Source organism: Glandiceps talaboti, chromosome 13 (assembly GCF_964340395.1).
Source record: "Glandiceps talaboti chromosome 13, keGlaTala1.1, whole genome shotgun sequence".
Classification (NCBI taxonomy): domain Eukaryota; kingdom Metazoa; phylum Hemichordata; class Enteropneusta; family Spengelidae; genus Glandiceps; species Glandiceps talaboti.
This window is the reverse complement of record NC_135561.1, coordinates 12,691,394-12,715,042: the sequence shown is the minus strand read 5'-3', so window position 1 is coordinate 12,715,042 and position 23,649 is coordinate 12,691,394. Positions and strand designations below refer to the sequence as shown.

General features: G+C 34.5%; 1 protein-coding gene across 2 annotated transcripts in view; it reads right to left on the bottom strand.

Moving 5' to 3' along the window:
• Positions 1–10,879, bottom strand: part of LOC144444837 (uncharacterized) — a 30,756-nt gene extending 19,877 nt beyond the window's left edge. For both annotated transcript variants that reach the window (XR_013481871.1, XM_078134387.1), the window contains exons 1-5: positions 10,782–10,879; positions 8,973–9,312; positions 7,902–8,312; positions 5,498–5,518; positions 605–634 (exon numbers count right to left, since the gene is read on the bottom strand). Coding sequence is in view for 1 of the 2 variants with exons in the window: in XM_078134387.1 (XP_077990513.1) it covers positions 605–634; positions 5,498–5,518; positions 7,902–8,312; positions 8,973–9,294 (784 nt within the window). In the remaining variant the exon portion in view is untranslated. The remainder of the gene's footprint in view (positions 1–604; positions 635–5,497; positions 5,519–7,901; positions 8,313–8,972; positions 9,313–10,781) is intronic.
• Positions 10,880–23,649: the final 12,770 nt, after the last annotated feature.

The window sequence follows — 23,649 nt, the reverse complement described above, 5'->3', positions numbered from 1 at the left end:
GTTGTTGGCTATTCGGTCTGACAGCCTTACTGTCGCAGTTCTCCGTTGTCATAGTTATCTGTGATCTAGCAATATTTATCACAGTTGCTTTGTACATCAACAGTACAGCCATTTAGATTGCCCATACCCCGATATCACCTTGGCAAGATACTCGTACATACAGATACGAGGTCAAGTATAAGTCAGAATATAAATATAATTAGTCGCCAATCAGCGTTAGATATACAGGTACGGTGAACATGCTTGCACTACAGAATATATGGTTCGTCATTACGTCATTAATCAAGAATATATATTCCTAATATGAAATAACCGTCTGTCCATCACACAGCATGAAACCAGAGTTCGTTATTTCACAGTGTCGCGGAAGAAATAACAGCTCTGGTTTGCGATATGTCATATCAACTAAGAAATATATCAGTGCATATACTGGTACTACTAATACAACTAATACTTATCACTACATACATGACAAGTTATTACTAACCAGCATGCAGCATTAATAACAATTAAATATTGAGATTACCTTTCATTTTCTTGCATTGAATAAAATCTTACTTATATTAGATTTACTTATTCATTATGGACATTTCTCTGCACTTACCCTCTATGCGTCCATTGCATTCATCTATTTCTGCAATGAGAATTAAAGACATGTACATTTAGAGCATTACTGACTCACACATCTACATACAAACACTTAAATAATATAAAGCAAACAAAGTTACCATATCAAGAATTGTATTCTTGATAATAAATAACTGTTAAAAATATTTTTTTATCATAATAAACATCAATAAACAGTCAAATAGAATAACAATGAAACTGAAATGAAAGAAAATCGACAATTTAACGACACACGTGTTGATATGATATAGGTATCCTAGACAACGATGACAATTACCAGATATCTATGGTTATAGTATTTTCTTACTCGTCACTACTTTTTCAAATATACGGTATGAATTCGAACATATTGGAGATAAAAGAAGAAATCTCTGGCATACATAAGTGTTCAATATATATTTATATGCCAAAATGCATTAATGAGGATTTATAATACCCCCTTATTACAATGTTTGATATCGCTATGTTTACGTGGAAGAACTCTAGATTTCGTCACTACTGTTTAGCTTCTGACATTAAAATCGTTTCTAATTCGACGGAATATTTAAGAATACAATGTTTATATAACAAACTAAGCTTGATAAAGGTAATAAAATGTGACTTTGTTTTAATATTTTAAGATTGACGTCTCTCTTTTCCTTTAAGACGATGATCATCAAAATATTGATAAATGTCTTAACTGTTTTGAAAGGCAATGTATATGATACAATTAACTGAAAACTAAAGATAAAGTGCGAGTGTGGTTTTCAGTAGAATATGCCGTTTACACGCAGCCGAGCTATTAGACGTTGATTTGATATACATTTTATATGCAACGCAGCGCCGCTTACGTTGACGCCTACGTACCGGAAGTAACGTGTAGAATTCCCGCGTAATTTTTATATGCTTTTTTATGACAAAAATATCAGTATTACAAGTACAAAATGCATACTCTATGAAAATTTATACTTTACTCTAGAAAAGTTTACATTTTTATGTTAAAATGAAAATAAAGTATATAAAAATGTAGCCCGACTTCACCAACCCAAGGACGGATATAAATTTAAAATTTCCTATTTACAGTATTTCCTAAACTGCAGCACTTTGACATAAAAATGATGTTATAACAATGTCATTTTTGGTAAAATTTTAACCTTTTCCTAAAACTTTGGAAAATCAGTTTTGCTCCCAGGGGCCTTCTCGAAAATCGCTACAAATTTGCCTTGGTGTTTTACATACTTTTGACGGCCGTGTCAGGCAGAGCACCAAGTAATACATGGAACGTGGCTGATCGTCACTGTCTAATACGACCTAAATTTAAAATTTGTGTTTATTTTGTTAATTTGTTTATTTCTTGTGGTTGGTTTCGTTTTGAAACTGCTGGATTTGTACAATTGTCGTGTACTTCTGTACTTGCAGGATCACTACATTGCATGCATTATGCATGATGCGATTATCCGATGTGTTAATCAGCGTTCGCCTGTATTGCATATTGCAGTACGTCCATACGTGTGGCCCGTTATCGAAATTCCCACACAAAATAATTCATATCAGGTCCTTCAAAACGCGCTAGTTATGCAGATTTTGGCAAATTGATATTTTTCCCATAAAATATGTTGACATTTAAACAGATGTGTGATACAAAATTGTCGGCAGCCTAGCTGGAGTAGTCCGATATTGTTCTACGAGCTATTTCATTTTTTAGTCTTTATGGTTTCAATTAAACCGTTATTATCGGCTTTGCATACACAGAGCTTGTATTTCCAAAAAATATGTGCACAGCGTGGGTTGTATTTGTGACTGACATATCCCTAGACATGGAAACTAGACGGTGTTCATTTTTTCCATCTCATATTTGCCCTAGTGTGTAGAGAAATACATTTAGCATGTCATTTTGTGACATAGTTATCATAATCATGATAATTATGACACATGATAATATCCTTGGGTTTACGGTTAGGTGTCACTTGTGTTTCGCAAAAAAATGTTTTTATTTCAGGCTCAAACAGTACTACAACTAAAACATATTCTCATAAACAACACAACCACACATTTTACACTGCCACACTTTCACTGTCAGATGAAATTACAGAATCTGATTAGGCCTAACAAAAAAAATAATTCTTTGGCTCCGGTTACCCGATCCCGCCTAGCCTACACTAGCACTGCCGACACTTCTTTTACGTAAAAAATCTACCTACCCCACCTATTCTAAAATTAAGCGTAATCGGAACCACATTTTTTTATTAGACCTTAATTTTCTTTTAAATCGTTTATTTTCTGATATTGACTTTAAAACTATATGCATTTCATGCGTTTCTTTTTCATGGTAGGTAATGACGTGTAACGCCGCGCTGTTGGACAACAGTTTGAAGTCCGTCATTCCAGGTGTACATGTACACATACATCTAGCTACATGCCGAGTGAGTAACACGAGTAATGACATCCACAGTGTAAAATCACTTAGTGTAGTTCACGTTAAACTGAATCACTTTTTTATAAGCCATCATAAATTGTTCATATTTCACATTATTATGGTTGAATAAATTACCTAGCCTGATGTTAGTGACTCGTTTTGCTAAACCCACAGGTTCGTGTACAAAGGGGTCGAAAACATACTAATTCAGTCTGAGTCACTCTGACTATTACTGTCAGCTTATGATTTCCAAAGGATTGAGACTAATCCCTACCAAATTCAACTAGTATATTTTTTCGTCCTAAAAAATGACACAAATTGACTTCCGATCAGTAAAACATCCACCTCGCTAGAACAAACATGCTTTGGTCTATTAAAGAAATTGTCTTGCTCCGGTTACCGACGCCACCTAGTTTTTCACGTCACTGCCGACCCTAAACTTTTTTTTAACATACTCGAGACAAAAATAATTAAATCGCAAAAATTGTGTGTAAAGTCTCGCCAGAAATAGTGGATGTGGAATCTGACATCAACTTAAAAACACAATCTGTAATGACTAATCTGTAATGTTCTTCCAATCTGTAATGACTGCACATCTGATGGGAAGAAACCAATAACTCCGAGACAAATTTGGAAATCGACGGAAAACATAACTACCTGAACTAAACACTCACACATGAAAAACATATCACAAAAAATAATAAAAAATCTACCTACTCCACCTATTCTAAAATTGAACATAATCGGAACCACACACTATATATTTTATTAGGCCTTAGAACTCACATTATTAATCAGGCGTAATTGACATCGGAATCAACATATTTTTTATTTGTATCTTGTCGTTTTAATCAATCTCTTTAGACGTTTAAATCTCCCAGACGCTCTATTGGAATAGTTAATTTAAATATTTAAGTAACGCCCACATGGCTAACCCTAGAGGTCATACAACGGCAAAACTCCTTGGGGCCCGGCCCATTACAATCACAACCAGTGGTTGTACATTTGTAACAGCATTTTCTCTCACCTGTCTTTAAAAAACATGGCCGCATGAATTCCTTTGCTTCTTATACAATGTCTATGACAAAAGGTGTGTCAAGATCACGACATAACATTTATATTCTCGATCTTAACTGACAATTATTGGAACTTTTTATAGTTGTCTCTTTTTCGTACGAGGCTGGAAATACCGTTACAAAACAAAACATAGAAACCCGGAAGTACACACAGCTACTGACCATCACACACGGAAGACAAATCGAACCATGGTCATAAGTACACTTGATCTAATATACATAGATTTTGTCTATAAAAATAATTCTTTTTCCTGTAGGCTGACCACTTCGTACTTACCACAATCTTGTTTCGAAATTGACATTCTCTTGATTTATTTATTTATTTTTATTTTTATTTTTTTTGGGGGGGGGGGGTGGAGGATTTTCCAGAAAAAAATATTTGTTGCTGGCCAAAACATCCGAAACATTCATTATTGTTGACTCTGATTTGTGATTACATACTCTATTCTTGATGTTTTATTTATTAGGTGTATATATGTTTCTTTGTTTGTATGTATGTATGTATGTATGTATGTATGTATGTATGTATGTATGTATGCATGTGTGTATGTGTGTATGTGTGTATGTGTGTGTATGTGTGTATGTGTGTATGTATGTATGTGTGTATGTATGTATGTATGTGTGTGTTTGTTTGTTTGTTTGTTTGTTTGCTTGCTTGCTTGCTTGTTTTTGTTTGTTTGTTTGCTTGTTTTCGTAAACAAATTAACATCCTGAGTCCACTGTGATATTACATGCATTCCAATGGGCGTTTAATATGAAACATCGCAAGTGTGGTTCATGCTAAACTGCAACACTTTGATATATTAAAGTCAGAAATCCTTCAAACTTCGCAGTATTGTGGTCGAATATAGTTTACCTAGCTTTGAAATAGTGGTCGAAAAATTAGTGTTTTTCTCCCGACTTTTTGCAAAGATCGACACTGTAAAAAGGTGTGATGTTACGGCGTCACAAATAACACCGCATTTAGACATGACGGTATCGAACATCTGTCGCTCTTGTCCAAGCGGGAAAACAGATGGCATGTTTACGGACGATCAATACAGGTAAAACAAAAAGCTGCTTTTTGAAAAAAAAAAGTCATGTTACCATTGCATAAAGTCCGCCCTCTATTTCAGGTACTTGCGTATGTCATTAATCGAACTTATAAGTAAGGAGGGTTCTACTTGTTTCGTGTTTGAAAGCCAAATATAAAATTCATCAAGATATTTATGAGTTAAGGCAGTTTATATATTCTATGTATGTAAATAAATTCTCCTTAACAAATTATCATTCTGAATACATCAAGACAAGAAGTAGGAAAAATACACATGTCCTTGATGACTTGATAATTAGGAGTTTGTACTATATGTGTTTAGTATATTACCACTTTGACTACAATAATTATCTAATGTCTACTTACTTTCCCAAGCTGCATGTTCCTCTGTAAAACAATGGAATGGAATAACAATGAAAGTCAAATTAAAGAAAATCAACAATATATCGACACAAGTGTTGAAATGATACAGGTATCCAAGACAACGATGACAATTACCAGATATCTATGGTTATAGTCTTGTTTTTACTCGTCACTATATTTCCAAACACACTGCATGAATTCGAACGAGATAAATCAAGAAGTCTCCGTCATACATAAGTATTCAATATATATGCCAAGATGCATTAATGAGGATTTATTTATTTTTTTTTTAAATAACTTATAACACAATGTTTGGTAGCGCTATGTTTACGTCGAAGATCTAAATTTTATCACTACTATTTACCTTGTGACATTAAATCGTTACCAATTCAACATAATACCTATATAATGTTTATATAACAAACCAAGTTCGTTAAAGGCAATAAAATGTGACTTTGTATTAATATTTTGAGATTGACGTCTCTCTTTTCATTTAACCGAAAACATGATAATCAAGATATGTTTTCAAACGCAATGTATATTATACTTTTAACGGACGACTTAAGATAAAGTGCGTGTGTGGTTTTCAGTAAAATGTGTTGTTTACATAATGGGAACGCAGCCGCGCTATTGCGTATTAGTCGTTGATTTGATACATTTTATGTAACCATGTATTAGGGAGATACATCCATGATGTAACACAGCGCCGCTTACGTTGACGCTTAAATGAAATCCGGAAGTAGCGTGTAAAATTCCAGCGTAATTTTATCTGCGTTTTTATGACAAGTATAATATCAGATCAAAATGCATACTCTATGAACAATTATACTTTATCCCTATATAAAAATGAAAATAAAGTATATAAAAATTGTAGCCCGATCGAGAACGATGACAATCAAGGTATTGATAAATGTCTTCACTGTTTTCAAAGGCAACGTATATATGATACTTTTAACCGACGAATAAAGACAAAGTGTATGTGGGTTTTCAGTAAACTATGCCGTTTAAATTTCCGTCAATGACTGTCAAAGATTGGTTAAATAACATTATTGAACGAATGAAAAGAAAATAATGTACAAGATATAGACATGATATTGATATCTTAGTATGCTAAATAACGAAGACAATAAACAGTTATATATCTAATGTAAGTTAGTATTTGCCATTTATTCTTGGAGTACAAACTTCCTGTATAAACACTGTCATTTTGGAGACAGGCTAAAACTTTGTATGTATAGATAAATGTTCAATATCAAGTTATATACCGTTATGTATCCATGGGGTTTTAGGTTTCCTTATAATTAGGTTCTACTGTTTTAAACGTTGATGATTTGTGAATTTCAATTACAAATATACATTTTACGGCATGTTGTGATTCAATCGGTTTACCTTTCACGAATTATTTCAGATTATCATATTCATATAGACCGTTTTTATTTTAAGAAACGTAAATCATTAATTAGTTGTACATTTGTAATTATATTCCTATTAATACACTAAATAAATAGTTGAAAAATATATGAAAGACGTCTTCGTATAGTTTTTGCACGACTTTCTGCAATTTGAGAGAGTTCTTTTTACTTAACTGTACGGTTTACTACCTTAACGCCAAAAGTCTGCAAAATGGTAACATCTACTTGCTTTTTGCATAGATTAACACATTATTGCAATGTAACCACGTGTTGAACTACATAAATTTTCAGTATTGCCTGACTTTTATGAAAGTTTGTTTTGACAGCTGTTCGTTGAGTATTCATATTTCAGGCAACAAGTATTTTGCACTCAATGTCAAGGTACGTACAAATCAGGTTTTTATTCTGTCCGATAACAATGTCCTATATTTTTTTTTGAATTCTTGTAGCAAAGGTTCGTGAACTAAGGCGTTACTGACTGATGCAAATATCCAGGTCATGAGGTCAAACTTATTTTTTATTAATTTAAATCACAACGTTCCTGAATATACCATTCTAACAATATGTTGTTCGGTGAAGTGGTGGGACGATCACAATATTGGTATAACCATATTTGTTTTGAAATACTTCTATGTCATACAACAAAATTACTACAACTAAACTGTTCCTATCATGACCAACGCTTTCTTCTTGTACAACAATTACAAACTTCGTGTACAACATTTGACGTAATTTGCTATTTAAGTATTTTTGGGTGTGTGATTGACAACACATAGCTAAGTTTAAAGTTCAACTTTTTGACAAATTGGAATGCACAGACTTAAGAGGTAATTAAAGGTGTGTAGGATAGGAGGGAATTGTTCAACGATCATATCAATTTAACAGTTACTAATATACTAAATGTTTATTTCGTATCATAATAATCGATAAGGATAGCATTAACATCACACTGGCTTAGCTAATTCCGTAATTTACTATTGACAACGTTCACTTACTTTTCAATATTAGATCCTCTTTACATTGCCAGTATTCATCTTCTGAAATGGTGACTTCAATTATGACATGTTCTGCCTGAAGGCTCTCTAACAGTTGATCAGTGACGATGGCTTTCTGGTATACTTGTTGTACAACACCACTGTGGTATTGGGACCATAGCTGTTCTAAGGCATCGCGATGTTCACACCTCAGTACAGTCTCCAGGGAAGCACGTCTGGATTCCTGCAGTATAAGTCCGCGGATATCTTCGACGTGCTGTCGTACCTCCTGCAGTGCACCCTCTTTGGATAAGTCGACACTCTGGTACACTCGGACCACAGCGATGGAAAATGCCTCTTCCCGCGTGTACTTCTGGTCGGGTGTTCCCCGAAGCTTAACGTCCTTTACATTTGCATGTATTGAGATCTGCCCTGTAAGTCCAAAGATATTTTATGTTTTATCATTCTGATTCATTTAACTATTGCCCTGTTTGCAGGCTTAGAATTCATATAAATTATGAACCCTTTACAGTTCAAGAAGAGAAAATATAAATACCAGGGCGTATATACGTTGTTATAAGGCCTAAACAAAAGTTGCGTGGTTCCGATTACGCTCAATCTTACATGGATGGGGTAGGCAGATTTTTTTATTTAATTTCTTTTACAATAAAATGTATGTATTTGTTTCATATGTGAGTGTAGTTCAGGTGTTATGTTTACCGTTGTTTTCCATATGGTCTCTGTGTTATCGGGTTCTTCCTATCAGATATACAGCCATTACAGATTGGAAGAAAGTTTTATGTTGTCTTTTTAAGTTTCCTCATCCACTATTTCTCGCGAGACTTCACAATTTTTTGCGATTTCCTATTTTTTTTCTCGATTACGTTAAAATCGTGGGCAGTGAAATGTTAGGTAGGGTCAGGTAACCGGAACCAAACAATATTTTTTTATGGGAAAACTTTCTAGTACAGCCCTTTTCAATGATTATTCCTTTACGTTGTGAAAACGTGTATAGTAACTTCTCTTTGTTTAAAATAAAGTCACAAATCACATGGTACTAAACAAGAACAATTTAGGCATTAATAAATGCACCTTCTTGTCGCCTCTCTCGGTATTCATTGTCTTCGAGGTATTGAATTACCCGTTTCTTCAATGGACTACGTTTGATGGCCTCTAACAGATTGAGTATTAGGTCAAGATTATCTGGTTTAATGTGACCCTTCGCCTCAAGGCACTGGAACAGCTCTGTCGCACTGTCAACTCTCTCCATTTCTTGTGTTGTTAACTGGGTTCCATGAAGTAAGTTTTTCATTGTTGTCACTTCCTTCTCTGATAAGGCCTTTTCCAGCTCCATGAACAGTATGTTAAGTGGCCGAATTTGAGAGATGGTTGATGGATCTGGGGCTTCTGCCATGACGTGCGAAGTCTGACACTAGAACAAAGTGTTGATAGATGTATATTGGTGAATAAGGATAACAATGTTACAGAAAGCAATGATCGAGGAACATCCTAAATCTGATCTGATAAACTCTAGAACTCGGTTTGTGTCAGTGATACATCCAAATATGACTTTCCCAGGTAGGTCAGGGAGGCAATGAACGTTTGCACCAGCCGATACAATCCCAATATCAATAAGAGGTGTACGGGGTACGAACTACCTAACACCTATAATTGACTGATACTATACCTAGTGTTCAGCCCTATTCTATGGAATTGCTATAATTTTGGATTGAACTGTGCATACATTGATATAACTTTGGATTAATTTATTCTTATTTATCCCATATTTTATGTCAAAATATTTACGTTTTTCTTATTTCGGTTTTTAGAAAATGAAACAAAATCTATCAGCGATGCTTACAACAATAAAGTCTTTGACAAAGGACACATTTCACACTATCTGAGTACGTCATAAAGCATGGCAATGCAGTATTGGCAATGATTGGTTCTTTAAAGTCCACCGCTATCACCTGTGTTGCTAGTGCCCTTTCAATCACTTCTCATTTCCCGAAGGCTTAGCGTGTTTCTTACCCACCCATAATGAAATAAGACATATACGAACAGCAGTCACCGTCCGAAAGAATATCTTTCAACATAAAACATTGGTTTCTTATACTTCCGGGTTGAGGAACCTCCACCAAAATGTCATATTTAGTCTCATTCCAGCTTTTGTTGAATATAGATATATTCATTAATTGTTTAATAATGACATCATCCAATTTTAGGTATACACATGGCAGTATTGTTCTTACTATTTGAAAGGCAAGAACTGGAATAATCATGTTGAAATCTCGTGAAACACTGCGATCCTAGCTACAGTGTGTGCTAGCATTTCATCAGCTCAAAGTCCACAACAAATCATAAAGTGAACTCCGTACACTGTACACACCATACCACATACACCCATATGTGGGTTTTCAAAATTGTTTTCAATTGTTGTCATAAGTGTTATTGAATAGTACACAGTCCACAAGATTTTAATACAACTACGACATACATAACACCTATGACTTGAACAAAAAAATGCCTTTATCCATGTCGGAATATACATGCTATGGACTGTACTTTAGTTGTTCTTCCTGTTTTCTGTAGTATCGACAGCGGATATAGTTCTGACATTATTAGTTTTAGTGATTTTGAGAAAGCACCCCAGTCTATACTTGTCATACTTATATAGTCAAGTGACCATGACGGGGAGTAGGAAAGTTCAATCAATTTTGATTGAACGTATTGTGGGTATCCCCCTTTCCGTTGGCCGTACTTCCGTATAAAGCTTAAACGTGCATCATAGTGTACGTGACAACTAGTCGGACCAATAAAATGATTGAATTTGTCGGATTATGGAAACTCACTTTTTCGTAATTGATTATAAAATTAAATAGTTCGTGTATTTCAGATTACCTGTGGATGAATATCAGCTTGTTTTTAGCCTGCATGGAATTGGTGTACACGATAGCTATAACTGCCGCCGTACAACTAGTGTATCCGCATTGGTGTTTTGAAGAAGAAGCTCAAAGTTCATATGGCCATGACCCGAACAACACAGTGACCTGTAGTTTCTATATTGTAGTACCAAGTTTCGTTGAACTGACTAAATTTCATGTGATACTAAATTAATTTATTCTTAGTTTCTGTCTGGTCATTCCGAAGACACCATTCTCTACCTTAGTTGGTTATATTCCAGTGTAACGAAACCCAAACAACTTTATTTTGACAAAGTATGTGTACCGTGTACGATACATCATACCGTGTTCAAGTAGGCCACATGTCAACGATTTAGGATTAGTGCTATAAAACATGGGACAGTATTTCTTTTCCCTGTCATGACTCTTATATATATCATGTTTACGTGTTTCTGGTATTCTATGCATGAAATGGTGCTTATTTAGTAAATGTTTCGGATTATCAGTCAAATTGCGAAACAAGGCACGGCGAATACGTGCTGCTTTCTGAACAGGGGAAGCCCCTTTATATGACACTTCCGGTATTTGCTATTGTTTATCGTATGTGTACACGGTGAATATTGCTTACTAAATCTGTGCATGTCTATTTCATGTCATCAGTAAATGTACACATGATAATATGTAAATGCATCATATCATAACCAATTACTAGTCACTCTCATTGAGAACATAATGTAGACACAACCAGAAAACATAAGAAACATAACAATCCTGTGCATATATTTCGTAGTTGTGATTTTAATGACTTCCTATAGAGACAGGAAACATACATAAACATACCTCGATTACACAAGCAAGGGAGCCTTCAGTATACAAGGGGAAGGCCTGGAAAATTATAGGTGTGGTATTTTATAAATCGGTTCTCAGAGAGGGACATATTTTAGAAATTCCTGTAAAATCAATACGGTGGGATCAAGTCCTTTACCATTGATTTTTGAACTATAGTCCCTTTTCCCGTCTGAGCATTTTTACCGGTACATTTCCAATATTTGACCTGAGGAAGGATCACTCTTTAGAGAAAAGATATTAAAGAACGGAATCGAGGAGAGTCACGAGTCGCAACAGACCAGGTTTGATTTTACCCAGCCCTGTAATTACCGAAGGCTCCTGAAATAACGAATATGATGACGTATCTTTCTTATCTTATTTGTTTATAATTGTTTTCACCTGACATTTACAAATATTATATTTGATTACGTTTCATGTTAAACTTTCCAAATACTTTTTTTTTAAAGTAAAACTTGGAACTTAATTTTAGTGGCGCCCCAACCCCACCTCCTATTCAATCTTTTGATTACTGGGGACATAAAAAGTTACAATTTCTCATAAAAATATTATTATGCAATTATTAATCCCTTTTCTTTGTATTCTTGAAAGTCAGTTGTAAATACTATGTAAAAATATTCAATAACATTATTATAAGTAGACAATATTTAATGAAAATACTCAGTCTGGTAACGAATTACAAAGAGTAATATTCGGCGTGTGATGATTTACATAAAATTATATATTAGTCAAATAATACCATATCCAACAAAATAAATCTACAATTTCACAGGAAACACTTATATAATTATATTATATCATATTCACATTCAATTAAGATTAATTCATCCTATCTCTTTCTCGATAGATGTACGTCTTGGTACGTGTATAAACTGCTTGGAGGTGCTTTTCTACGTCTCCAATATTATAACCAACGTAAACATGTATATCCCGCATAGACCATCTATGCAGCTCCATCAACTGACAATGTGGTTGGCGGCAAAGTGTTTATCTGGAAAGCTGCCAATACAAGACAGACAGAAAACCAATGGTGACGTGACAATGTATAACGGTTTGTTGATAAAGTATGAAGGTTGTCTTTGCATCGTTTCATGCAGCCATTTCTGAAACCCAAGTTCAATAATGACTTTTCTGTTGGCATACTGATATTTAAATAAGATAGGGAAGTATTTGTACATTTATATTCGGGTTTGCCAAACGAAGTCAATCTTTTCATAGTAATAACCTACCGTTGCCATCAGCTTGCATGTGACCACGTCAGGGCGCTTGTCGTCTGGGATCAACCTCAATCGTTCCTGACATAACCGGAGGACTGGGTACACCAGAGAGAAGTGGCTGAGGTTCTGTGTTGTTATGCACGATATACGGACGACCAGACTGGAATTACGAATATAATTAAAGAAGAGATTTTGAGAGAAGTGTACTGAATGGTAGCCTGGAATCCAAGGAGATTGGAATTTTAAATTTGTATAAAATATAATTGTGATTGGAAAGCAAGATCTGGGGCGTGGTTGGTTTCTGGAAACAAGATTTTAAACAAAATGCTCAATCATGATTATGATTACGTTCATGTAAACACTTTTAAAATTTCACACATTTCCTGATTTTACATCGTCAAGATGATTACTGTGATAACTAATTACCAAACCACCGAACATAATTTATTTCATGTTTTCCGTCATTTCTAACTTGCGGTCAGCTACGCGCGCGATCCCCCTATGATTACGTTGTCCGCCATCTTGTAATCACGTCAGTCATTATTCAAGGTATCATTACTGTGAATACCAATCATGATTGTGATTATAATCGATAAATCCTGATTATGTGCCCCAGCTTAGGAGGAGAGTCTGGGTAACCAGCACTAGTCGGCCGGAAGAAGTGTGGAGGGCCGGGATGTGAAGCTATTGCCACTCAAACAGCAAAAAAGTCCAGTAAGATAGATCGTAATTATGATACTCACTCGATTATTTATGATATTTCAGTCGAGTGAATATTGGCAGGTCCTGTATCAGGTTACCAACCTACTAAGCAAGTTTCACCCAAGAGAATAATTTTTGTGATGGAAAATTGATTGTCATCAAACAGTGACATTAGTATTATTGACGTTTAGTTTAGAATGCTGCATTATCAACATGCATGCATGCATACATACATACATACATACATACATACATACATACATACATACATACATACATACATACATACATACATACATACATGCATGCATGCATGCATACATGCATACATACATACATACATACATACATACATACATACATACATACATACATACATGCATACATTACATACATACATACATACATACATACATGCATGCATGCATGCATGCATACATACATACATACATGCATGCATGCATGCATGCATGCATGCATGCATGCATACATACATACATACATACATACATACATACATACATGCATACATGCATACACACATACACACATACATACATACATACACACACATACATACATACATACATACATGCATGCATGCATGCATGCATGCATGCATACATACATACATACATACATACATACATACATACATGCATACACACATACATACATACATACATACATACATACATACATACATACATACATACATACATACATAAAAACACATACATACATACATACATACATACATACATACATACATACATACATACATACATACATACATACACACACAGACGCACACATATACACAAACAAACAAACAAACAAACAAACACCAACTCACGCACATAACATTTCATATAAATTCCAAATGCAATGAGTGGCACAGTGTATATAAATAACAATAAGCATCTTAAAGCTGATTCAATTTTTTTATTCTGAAGCAATACATATTCAATTCAAATACAAAGAATGCTCACTTTTATTAACTACTTATCATTATTGCCATACTATTTCTTTATCAAACACAGAGTAGTGTGCAAATCACTAAATAAAGGTTTTCAAAGATATCAATTGTTGAGGTGTAGAAATTATTATGCATCATACATTACAGTATTTAACATAATATTTGCTTCTTTCTAAATGTCTTATCAAAATAATGATGACTGAGATTTACAGTGTCTTTTCATCCTAAGTTGGGATGATATCTCCAGAAATACAATTGTAATCTTGGGATATTTCTTATGTTCCAGGTGAGTTGTTTTATTATTTTGTATTGAATCTGACAAAACACTAAAAACTGTATTACAGTACTGGTTGAATAAAATGATACCAGTGACGTTATAGGAAAAGTATGCAAGAACCTCTACAGAATCTAACAAATCTAAATACACACATAAAACAGTAATAATAATGTATCATCTTGCAGAGATCACTGAAACTAAAGAAACACATGTTAAAAGATCTAACATTATGTTTGCATTATGTTAATTATCCCCTGTATGTTTATAATCATTCAATCTAAGAAATATAACAAAACACACTGTGTAATGTAGAAACCATAGAAAGGGGATTAGTAGTATTTGAAATATGAAGTAATTGAGAACATCACCTAATACTATGCGTTCTGGTGTTAGTAGTAAATATGGATAAATTATATATTAACTACTAATTTAAAATACAAATATAAAGAGTGTATGTCTAGTTATGGATACTTTCTATAAAAGACTAGATTAGCAATCAATGAAAACAACCATATCAATATGCATTATGCCGACTTAAAATCAAATTTTAGAATGGAAAATAACCTTTGAAATGAAGCATCTCAATTGTGAGAAAAACATATTTTAGGATTTCCACTTTTCACATAATAATTAGACTTCTTCCCCCTTTAAGGTAAGTCTACCAAGACTGTGACGGGTCCTGTCTTCGATTTTTTGTTGTGAATCCGCTTTCTGTTGATGTAAATCCGCCTTCTCTTGATGCACCTAGAATATGTTAAAATGGTTTCAAAATAGCAATGTGAAGCATCAAAGTAGTATACTTGACTTTAACTTGCTGTGAAGGAACCGTGTCCATCCTAACTCCTGCTGAAGAGCCCCCCACCCCACCTGTTAATTTACTAGAAAAAGGGAGAAAACAGACTTATCGATGTTGACTTAATAGATGTCCGGTGATAAAGTCGTAGTGAGAAAAAACTTTTTCAGTCCCTTACACACGCCAAATGCAGTTATAACAAGATTTAAAGTGAAAGCCTTCCGTACAGGCAAAATCGTAAATAAATGCATCAGAACAAATGCGATTAGTTATGTTCGAAGTTTGCAGCAAATTTAATTGCATTTGAAAAGTGTGTTTTTATGATATAGACTAATTACTGAAAATCGTTAATTATGCAAATGGCTCATTAAAACTAAAAACTACATCACCAAGCTTTCCAGACGTGTGCGATTACTTATGTTTGAAGTATGTACAACACTATATTGCATTTGAAAAGTGTGTTTTTATGATATAGACTAATTACTGAAAATCGTTAATTATGCAAATGACTCATTAAAACTAAAAACTACATCACCAAGCTTTCCAGCCGTGTGCGATTACTTATGTTTGAAGTATGTACAACGCTATATTGAATTTGAAGTATGCGTTTTTAATAAGATATAGCCTAATTACTGAAAATCCTTAATTGTTCAAATGACTCTTTAAAACTAAGAGTTAATCAATAAGCATTATGAGACATGTGCACCCTGCTTTCATGAATGTATGTACCACATTTTATAGAACTTGAAGATTGCACTCTTCATACATAGCCTAATTACTGAAAATCATTCATTATGTAAATGACTCATTAAAACTGAAAGCTACATTAACAGGTTTTCCATGACATGTTTTATTAAATCACATTAAATTTTGCAGGTGTATTGATTAATTATGCAAATAAGTCATGAAACTACATGGTTTGATTTGACACATACACCTTGTTATCATCAATGTGTGTACCAAATTATATTGAATTTGAAGTGTGCATTCTTAAGATATAGCCTAATTACCGAAAACAAGTATTATGCAAATAGCTCATCAATATATTCATGAATGTTTGCCAAAACCTAGTCAGCTCTAGCCATTATCCTAAAGAACTCGTGCTCCAAATTTCGTTTGAGTTGAGCCGGCCGTTGTTGAGAAAATGGTAACACAGACAGACAGACAGACAGACAGACAGTCAGTCAGTCACACACACACACACACACACACACACACACACACAAACAAACACAAAACACACACAACACACACAGACTTTTCATCCCTAAATCATCGACCATTATTAACCCTTGATGAAAGAGAATTGTATACAGTGTCGAGCCACAGTACTCCTAAATAACTAAATATTAGATGTAATTTGGTTACGTAACATACCATATAGAGTCGCAATAGTGATAATTGTACTCAAATGAATGTATTCATTTACATAGTAATCATTTCAATTTCCCTTCTAATAGAAACTTCAAACATAAATACCTCCTTCTCAAAGATGTATTGCTTCATCCTGACAGATTCTGTTTCATCTTTCAATGCGAAATACTCTCTGTGAATATATAAATTGATACACATGCACGCATACATAAGGATGCCCGCCTACCATATGTCCTTTTCGCTATTTCATTGATTCATATCGTCGTCGCTGCTACAATTTTGACAATATCAGTGGGTTTTTTTGTGGGTTTTTTTTTCTTTTTTTCTTTTTTTTTTAAATTTTGTTTGTGCTGGGAATTCCTCCCAGCGATTTTCTGTTATGCAGACAAACAAACAAACACAAATGCTACAGAGATCCATTCTGGTTTGGGACTACGTGACAGGGCTATACTGCACGCTCTATATCACGTTGCTGTGGAACTGTCAAGGCTTTCCCAGTCAGTCCACAGGCTATCCCAGAGTCACCCAGGCCCGGCAAACATAGCACCTGCGGGCTCCGTGTGAGTAATCGTCCCCGACTTTTCGAGTCATTACTACAGGAGTCCCCCCAAATTCGCACTCGTCTTGTGAGTGAGACACGGCTGAGTGATACAGCCCACCCATCGAGTCTGTAGAACACTCACCCTGGGTTTGGGTCGGTCACAGAAAAATCCCCTGTTTCCAGTGGGATTCGAACCCGTGACCTCCCGACTGACAATATCAGTGTTTATGAATATCTAAACATCACTAAACATGTTCTGGTAAATTTTATACTTACATCGAAATTACAAGTCATTATAGCCATTGAGTACATTGCCATTAATTCATGCGTACCTGTATATTTTATAAATGTAATTTGCTCGAATCTTGCGCAATCGTGGCATGATTGACACCAGTTTGACTTACTTCAGCATTTTCTTGGACACGTTTAAAGCCTCAATTTCGGCTTTAAGTTTGGTGCTATCAACAAAGGTCTTCGCTTCTTTCATGAGACGATCGTGAACTTCTTGCATTTTAAGATCAATGTCCGCCTCTGTCTTGTACTTAAGCGTTGTTTCCAATTCTTTCAGTTTTCTTTCCTATTATAAATGACATTTACACACACGGACATTGAAGTGCTGATGTTTTCCCCATCTACTTCAACTGCAGTTACATTTTTAAATCTTAATTGTTTACTCCAAAATTGGAAAGAAAAAAACTTAATATACAAGCTACATTTCCTTTAACATCGCGTTATCGACATGACGAAGTGGAAATAAATCCGAAAAACATTTCCATTACTTTAATATCCCTGAAAATAGTTATATATGGCACAATGTTGACACCTAATACTTGGTTTTCCTGTACACAATTACAGTGTGTTTTACCTTAATCTCTAATTGTGTAGTATTCTCTTCCGTGATATCCTTGTCAGGTTTTTCGGTTTGTTCTTCAACAACAGATCCCATCGTCTTTAATCCAACACACATTGCTTCTGATTGTTCAGATGATTTCTAATTATTGTCAAGTCATAGAATAGCTTGAAAGTAATACCTATGAAAGTCTTTATTTTATTGTTATAAAAGCCACCACCGTCAATCTATCTATCTATCCACATCTAGCCAGAGATACACACCACATCCTGCCTGCCCGCCTACGTACTTATACACACACGCATACATACATACATACATACATACATACATACATGCATGCATGCATACATACATACATACATACATACATACATACATACATACCGGTACATACATACATACATACATACATACATACATACATACATACATACATACATACATACATACCGGTACATACATACATACATACATACATACATACATACATACATACATACATACATACATACCGGTACATACATACATACATACATACATACATACATACATACATACATACATACATACATACAATACGTACGTGATCATTATATCTTTCCTCCTTTCTTGACATAGATTATTGGTGAAAAGACACACAATGCACATGGAAAGCAAATATATTTTTTCTTCTAATTTTGGTGTGATTCTCTTGTGACCACAAAATTAAAGATTTACTTGTATTGCCATAGGAATATTCTTTCTTATCGGGTTTGTAATCATTCTGGAGATTTGTTGCATTTTCAAAAATTATTGGATTTGTTCATGTTGGTTAATTTGGATGAAATAGATTATCTAGACAGTTCTAAAGGATACTCTCGACCTCTCTTCAAGTTGTATTAGATGTGCTGTAATAAGAAGTAAACATTACAATTGGTTAGACAGTTAACTAGTCATACTGATTCCATTCAGCTAAGAGTCTTTAGATATGTATTACATTTTATAATATCCAATACAATTATAATCATAAAATGAAATTTACAATATTATATGAAATTATGGAAATAGAAATCAATAAACAATGGGTAAAGGTAGGTGAGGTATTACTAAATCATATCACATGACATCGTGATATAAATGATTAAAATTTTGATATCCATAACCATTCATCATAACAAACTTTGATAGCAATACTACATATAAAAATATGGTGTACTCAGCTTGTATAATTAGAATTAAGAGAAATTAATTTTTGGACTAGGAAAATGCACATTTATAGTGTGTATGTACATATGTGTTAATGGATTAGACAAATTACTTATATCATAATTCAACTTACCTGTATACAACTCTGACAAAAATAAAAGAAAGACAATATATTATACTTTGCGCATTTGAGTTGCTCTACACACGATGTTCACACTGATTATGTTGGAATAGTAACATTGTTATTGATACTATTGTCAATTAAATGTAAAACAAATATTGTAAAGTAAATAAGACACCAATACCACGTGTGATTTTAGGACCAAGCTCTCAAACCTTTGAGGGATGTACGTTCAACAACTGTGCGTCTGTGGGTATACGTTTCATTAATTCTATGACAAATGTCTTTATACCGCTGCTCGTAACGGATGATAGACACTGTCTGTAGTATTTTATATACAACTGTACTCAATATTATTATTACCTCCTACATAATCAAATAAAATGTACCACTTATATTCACATACCATGTTATCTACACATTCATCATCACTTTATACCAAAACCACTCCAGATTGTTGAAATGGTTTTTCTACACTGATAAACAAAACTACTTATGGGCTAAAGATAAGAAGCTAAGTAGCACAACACACACTGCCAAACGGTTGAATATTGAGCAAGGAAATATCTAAATTATGATTGTTACTATGGTTACACCCGTGAAACTCTAAGGATTAACATTTAGATGAAAAAGTACAGATCATATCATTATTGGTGGTCAGACTACAGTGAAAGAGAAATGAAATAATGGACTTGGAAAATGCACAAATATAGGGTGAATGTACACATGTGTTAATGATAATTAGATAAATTACTAATATCATATACTACTTACCTGTATACAACTCTGACAAAAATAAAAGAAGGACAATATGTTATACTTTGCTTATTTTAGTTGCTCTACATATGATGTACACTATTTATGGGCTAAATATGAGAAGCTAAGTAGCACAACCCCCATTGCCAAACAGTTGGATAGTGAACGAGGAAATGATCTAAATATTGATTGTTGCTATAGTTACTCCCATGGAACTCTGACACTTAACATTTGGATGAAGAGGTACATATCATATCATCATTAGTGTGCTCAGACTATAACCATGTATCAACATATTACCATATCTGATTCCATTATTTATCAATTCCTGATATTGTTTATTGCATCAACTAAAATGAATCAATAAAATTGTATATAATTATGTAATCTACAGCATTGCATTGTGTTACAAATACAATTGTAAAGAACAATATTAAACTCGAGTAAAGTTATAAATTAATGTCACTGTATACACATTTACATTTCTACAAAATATGTTATTATACGTAACTAAGACAATTCCAGAATATCTTACCTCTGTATAGTCTCACATGCTCTGAAAGAAAGCATAGTGAAGTAAATCCACACATTCATAACATTAACCAATGGAAAAATTCTATGTCAGTCATCGAATGGTTCAAGAACTTAGAGGACAAAAACAAACACACTTTCGCCTGCTTCGACATATGCGACTTTTACCCATCCATAACCGAAAAATTGTTATTAGAATCCCTCAAATTTGCCGGCCAATACACCACCATATCAGATGAAGACAAACAAATTATCATGCACGCGCGGAAATCTCTCCTCTTTGATAAAACCAAACCATGGGTAAAAAAGAATAGCAATGTATCATTTGATGTCACAATGGGAAGCAACGACGGGGCCGAAATATGCGAACTGGTCGGAATATTCATGCTACACAAATTAGCCAAAAAATACGGTAAAGAAAACATAGGTCTATATAGGGACGACGGACTCGCCGCCTTCAAGAACATCACCGGAAGTAAATCAGAAAGTATCAGAAAAGACATAACTAAAACCTTCAAAGCCATGGGGTTAAAAATAACCATACTCACCAATCTGAAAACCGTCAACTTTCTAGACATAACGCTCAACCTCAACAACGGTAAATATTACCCTTACAGGAAACCCAACGACAACCCCATGTACATACACACGCAGTCTAACCACCCACCCAGCATCATCAAGAACATATCGTCAGCCGTCGGCCGTAGAATTTCCGACATATCATCCGACGAACACATCTTCAACCAGGCAGCCCCACTGTACCAAAATGCACTAAAAACCAGCGGCCACAAAGAGAACATCACGTACACCAGCACCCCGACGCAGAAAAACAAGAAAAACAGAAATAGAAACATCATCTGGTTTAACCCACCATACAGCAAAAACGTAGCCACCAATGTAGGCAAACGATTCCTCAACCTAATCACAAAACATTTCCCAGCAGACTCTAAGTTACACAAAATATTCAACAGAAACAATGTCAAAGTCAGTTATAGCTGCATGCCAAACATGGCTACCATAATCAAAGCGCATAACGCCACCATCTCCAACAGCGAAACTAAACCCACTCAAAAACCCTGTAATTGCAGACAGAAAGACACCTGCCCTCTGAACGGCGAATGCCAAACGGAAAACATCGTATACCAAGCCACCGTCCACGGAAAACAAACAAAAGTATATATCGGTCTAACAGAGAACAACTTCAAACAGATATACGCCAACCACAAACAGTCATTCAAACATGAAAAACACGAAAACAGCACAGAACTATCAAAACACATTTGGAAACTGAAAAGAAACAATGAGCCTTTTTCCGTATCCTGGTCCATCAGCAAGAAAGCCCAAGCATACACCAATAAAACAAAACGATGCAACCTGTGTTTAACCGAAAAACTAACTATTATTAAAGCAGACAAAAGCTCCACACTAAACAAAAGAACTGAGTTGATATCCAAATGCCGACACGAGAATAAGTTTTATTTGTCCAACTTCAATAGAGCATCTATCACCTAAACTAAACCCGTTAACTAACGGAACATCAAAGCCCAACATGTAACAACCCGCCAACACTTACTTGTCCGCACCCAATAACCCACACAATAACAACCAACACCTCCACACATACAACACCTACCCACCGACACAGTCAATAGTGATGGTATTTCTATTGTCTACACTCTATATATACAGCACACCCAGAGAGTAGGCCTCAGAGTGTCTGATGATCGCAATATGCGTGAAACTCCGAGTTACACCCAAGAAAGAGTTCCAGTACTACCAAAACTATTACGCCCTGCCACTGCGGTATAGAGCACTGTCTTAGCAGATTGATACTCACCGAGTTATATATATATATATATATATATATATATATATATATATATATATATATATATATATATATATATATATATATACATATATATATATATATATATATATATATATATATATATATATATATATATATATATATATATATATAAAGTGGTACTACTAATACAACTAATATGGTTGTCAAATGTAACATGACAAGTTATTAATGACCAGAATGAAATAATAATAAAATACTGAGATTGATTATCTGATTATTTTCTTGTGTTGAATAAAATCTTATATATATCAAATTATTTAATCATTATAGACATTTCTCTGCACTTACCTTCTACATCTCTCCAGGATTCGAGTCTCCCTGCAATGAGAATTAAAGACAGGCACATTTAGAATATTATTGATTCACCTATCTACATAGAAACACTTCAATAACATAAAGTAGACAAAGTTACAAGAATTGTATTCTTTGAAATAAATGTTTTCATATTTTTGATCATAATAAACATCAGGCGACGACCCCCACGTTTCCCAATTACAAGGTGGAACATGAATAGACGAGTCAACGACGAGTTACCAAGAACCAACAACAATATAGAGGGATGGCACCGCAGAATGCAAGCCAACGTTGCTTATCATCACCCAAATATATGACGATTTCTCAATATTCTGAAATGTGAGCAGGCACTTAACAACGTCATCATCAACCAAATGATTGCCGGTGAATCAGCGCAACCACAATGTCGACAGTATCAAGAGTCTGCAGCCAGAATCCATGCAATAGTGCAAGATCTTGAAAATCGTCACGTGCTAGATTTTCTTCGGGGGAATAGCCCACAATTTACAGTTTTAAACACTGGC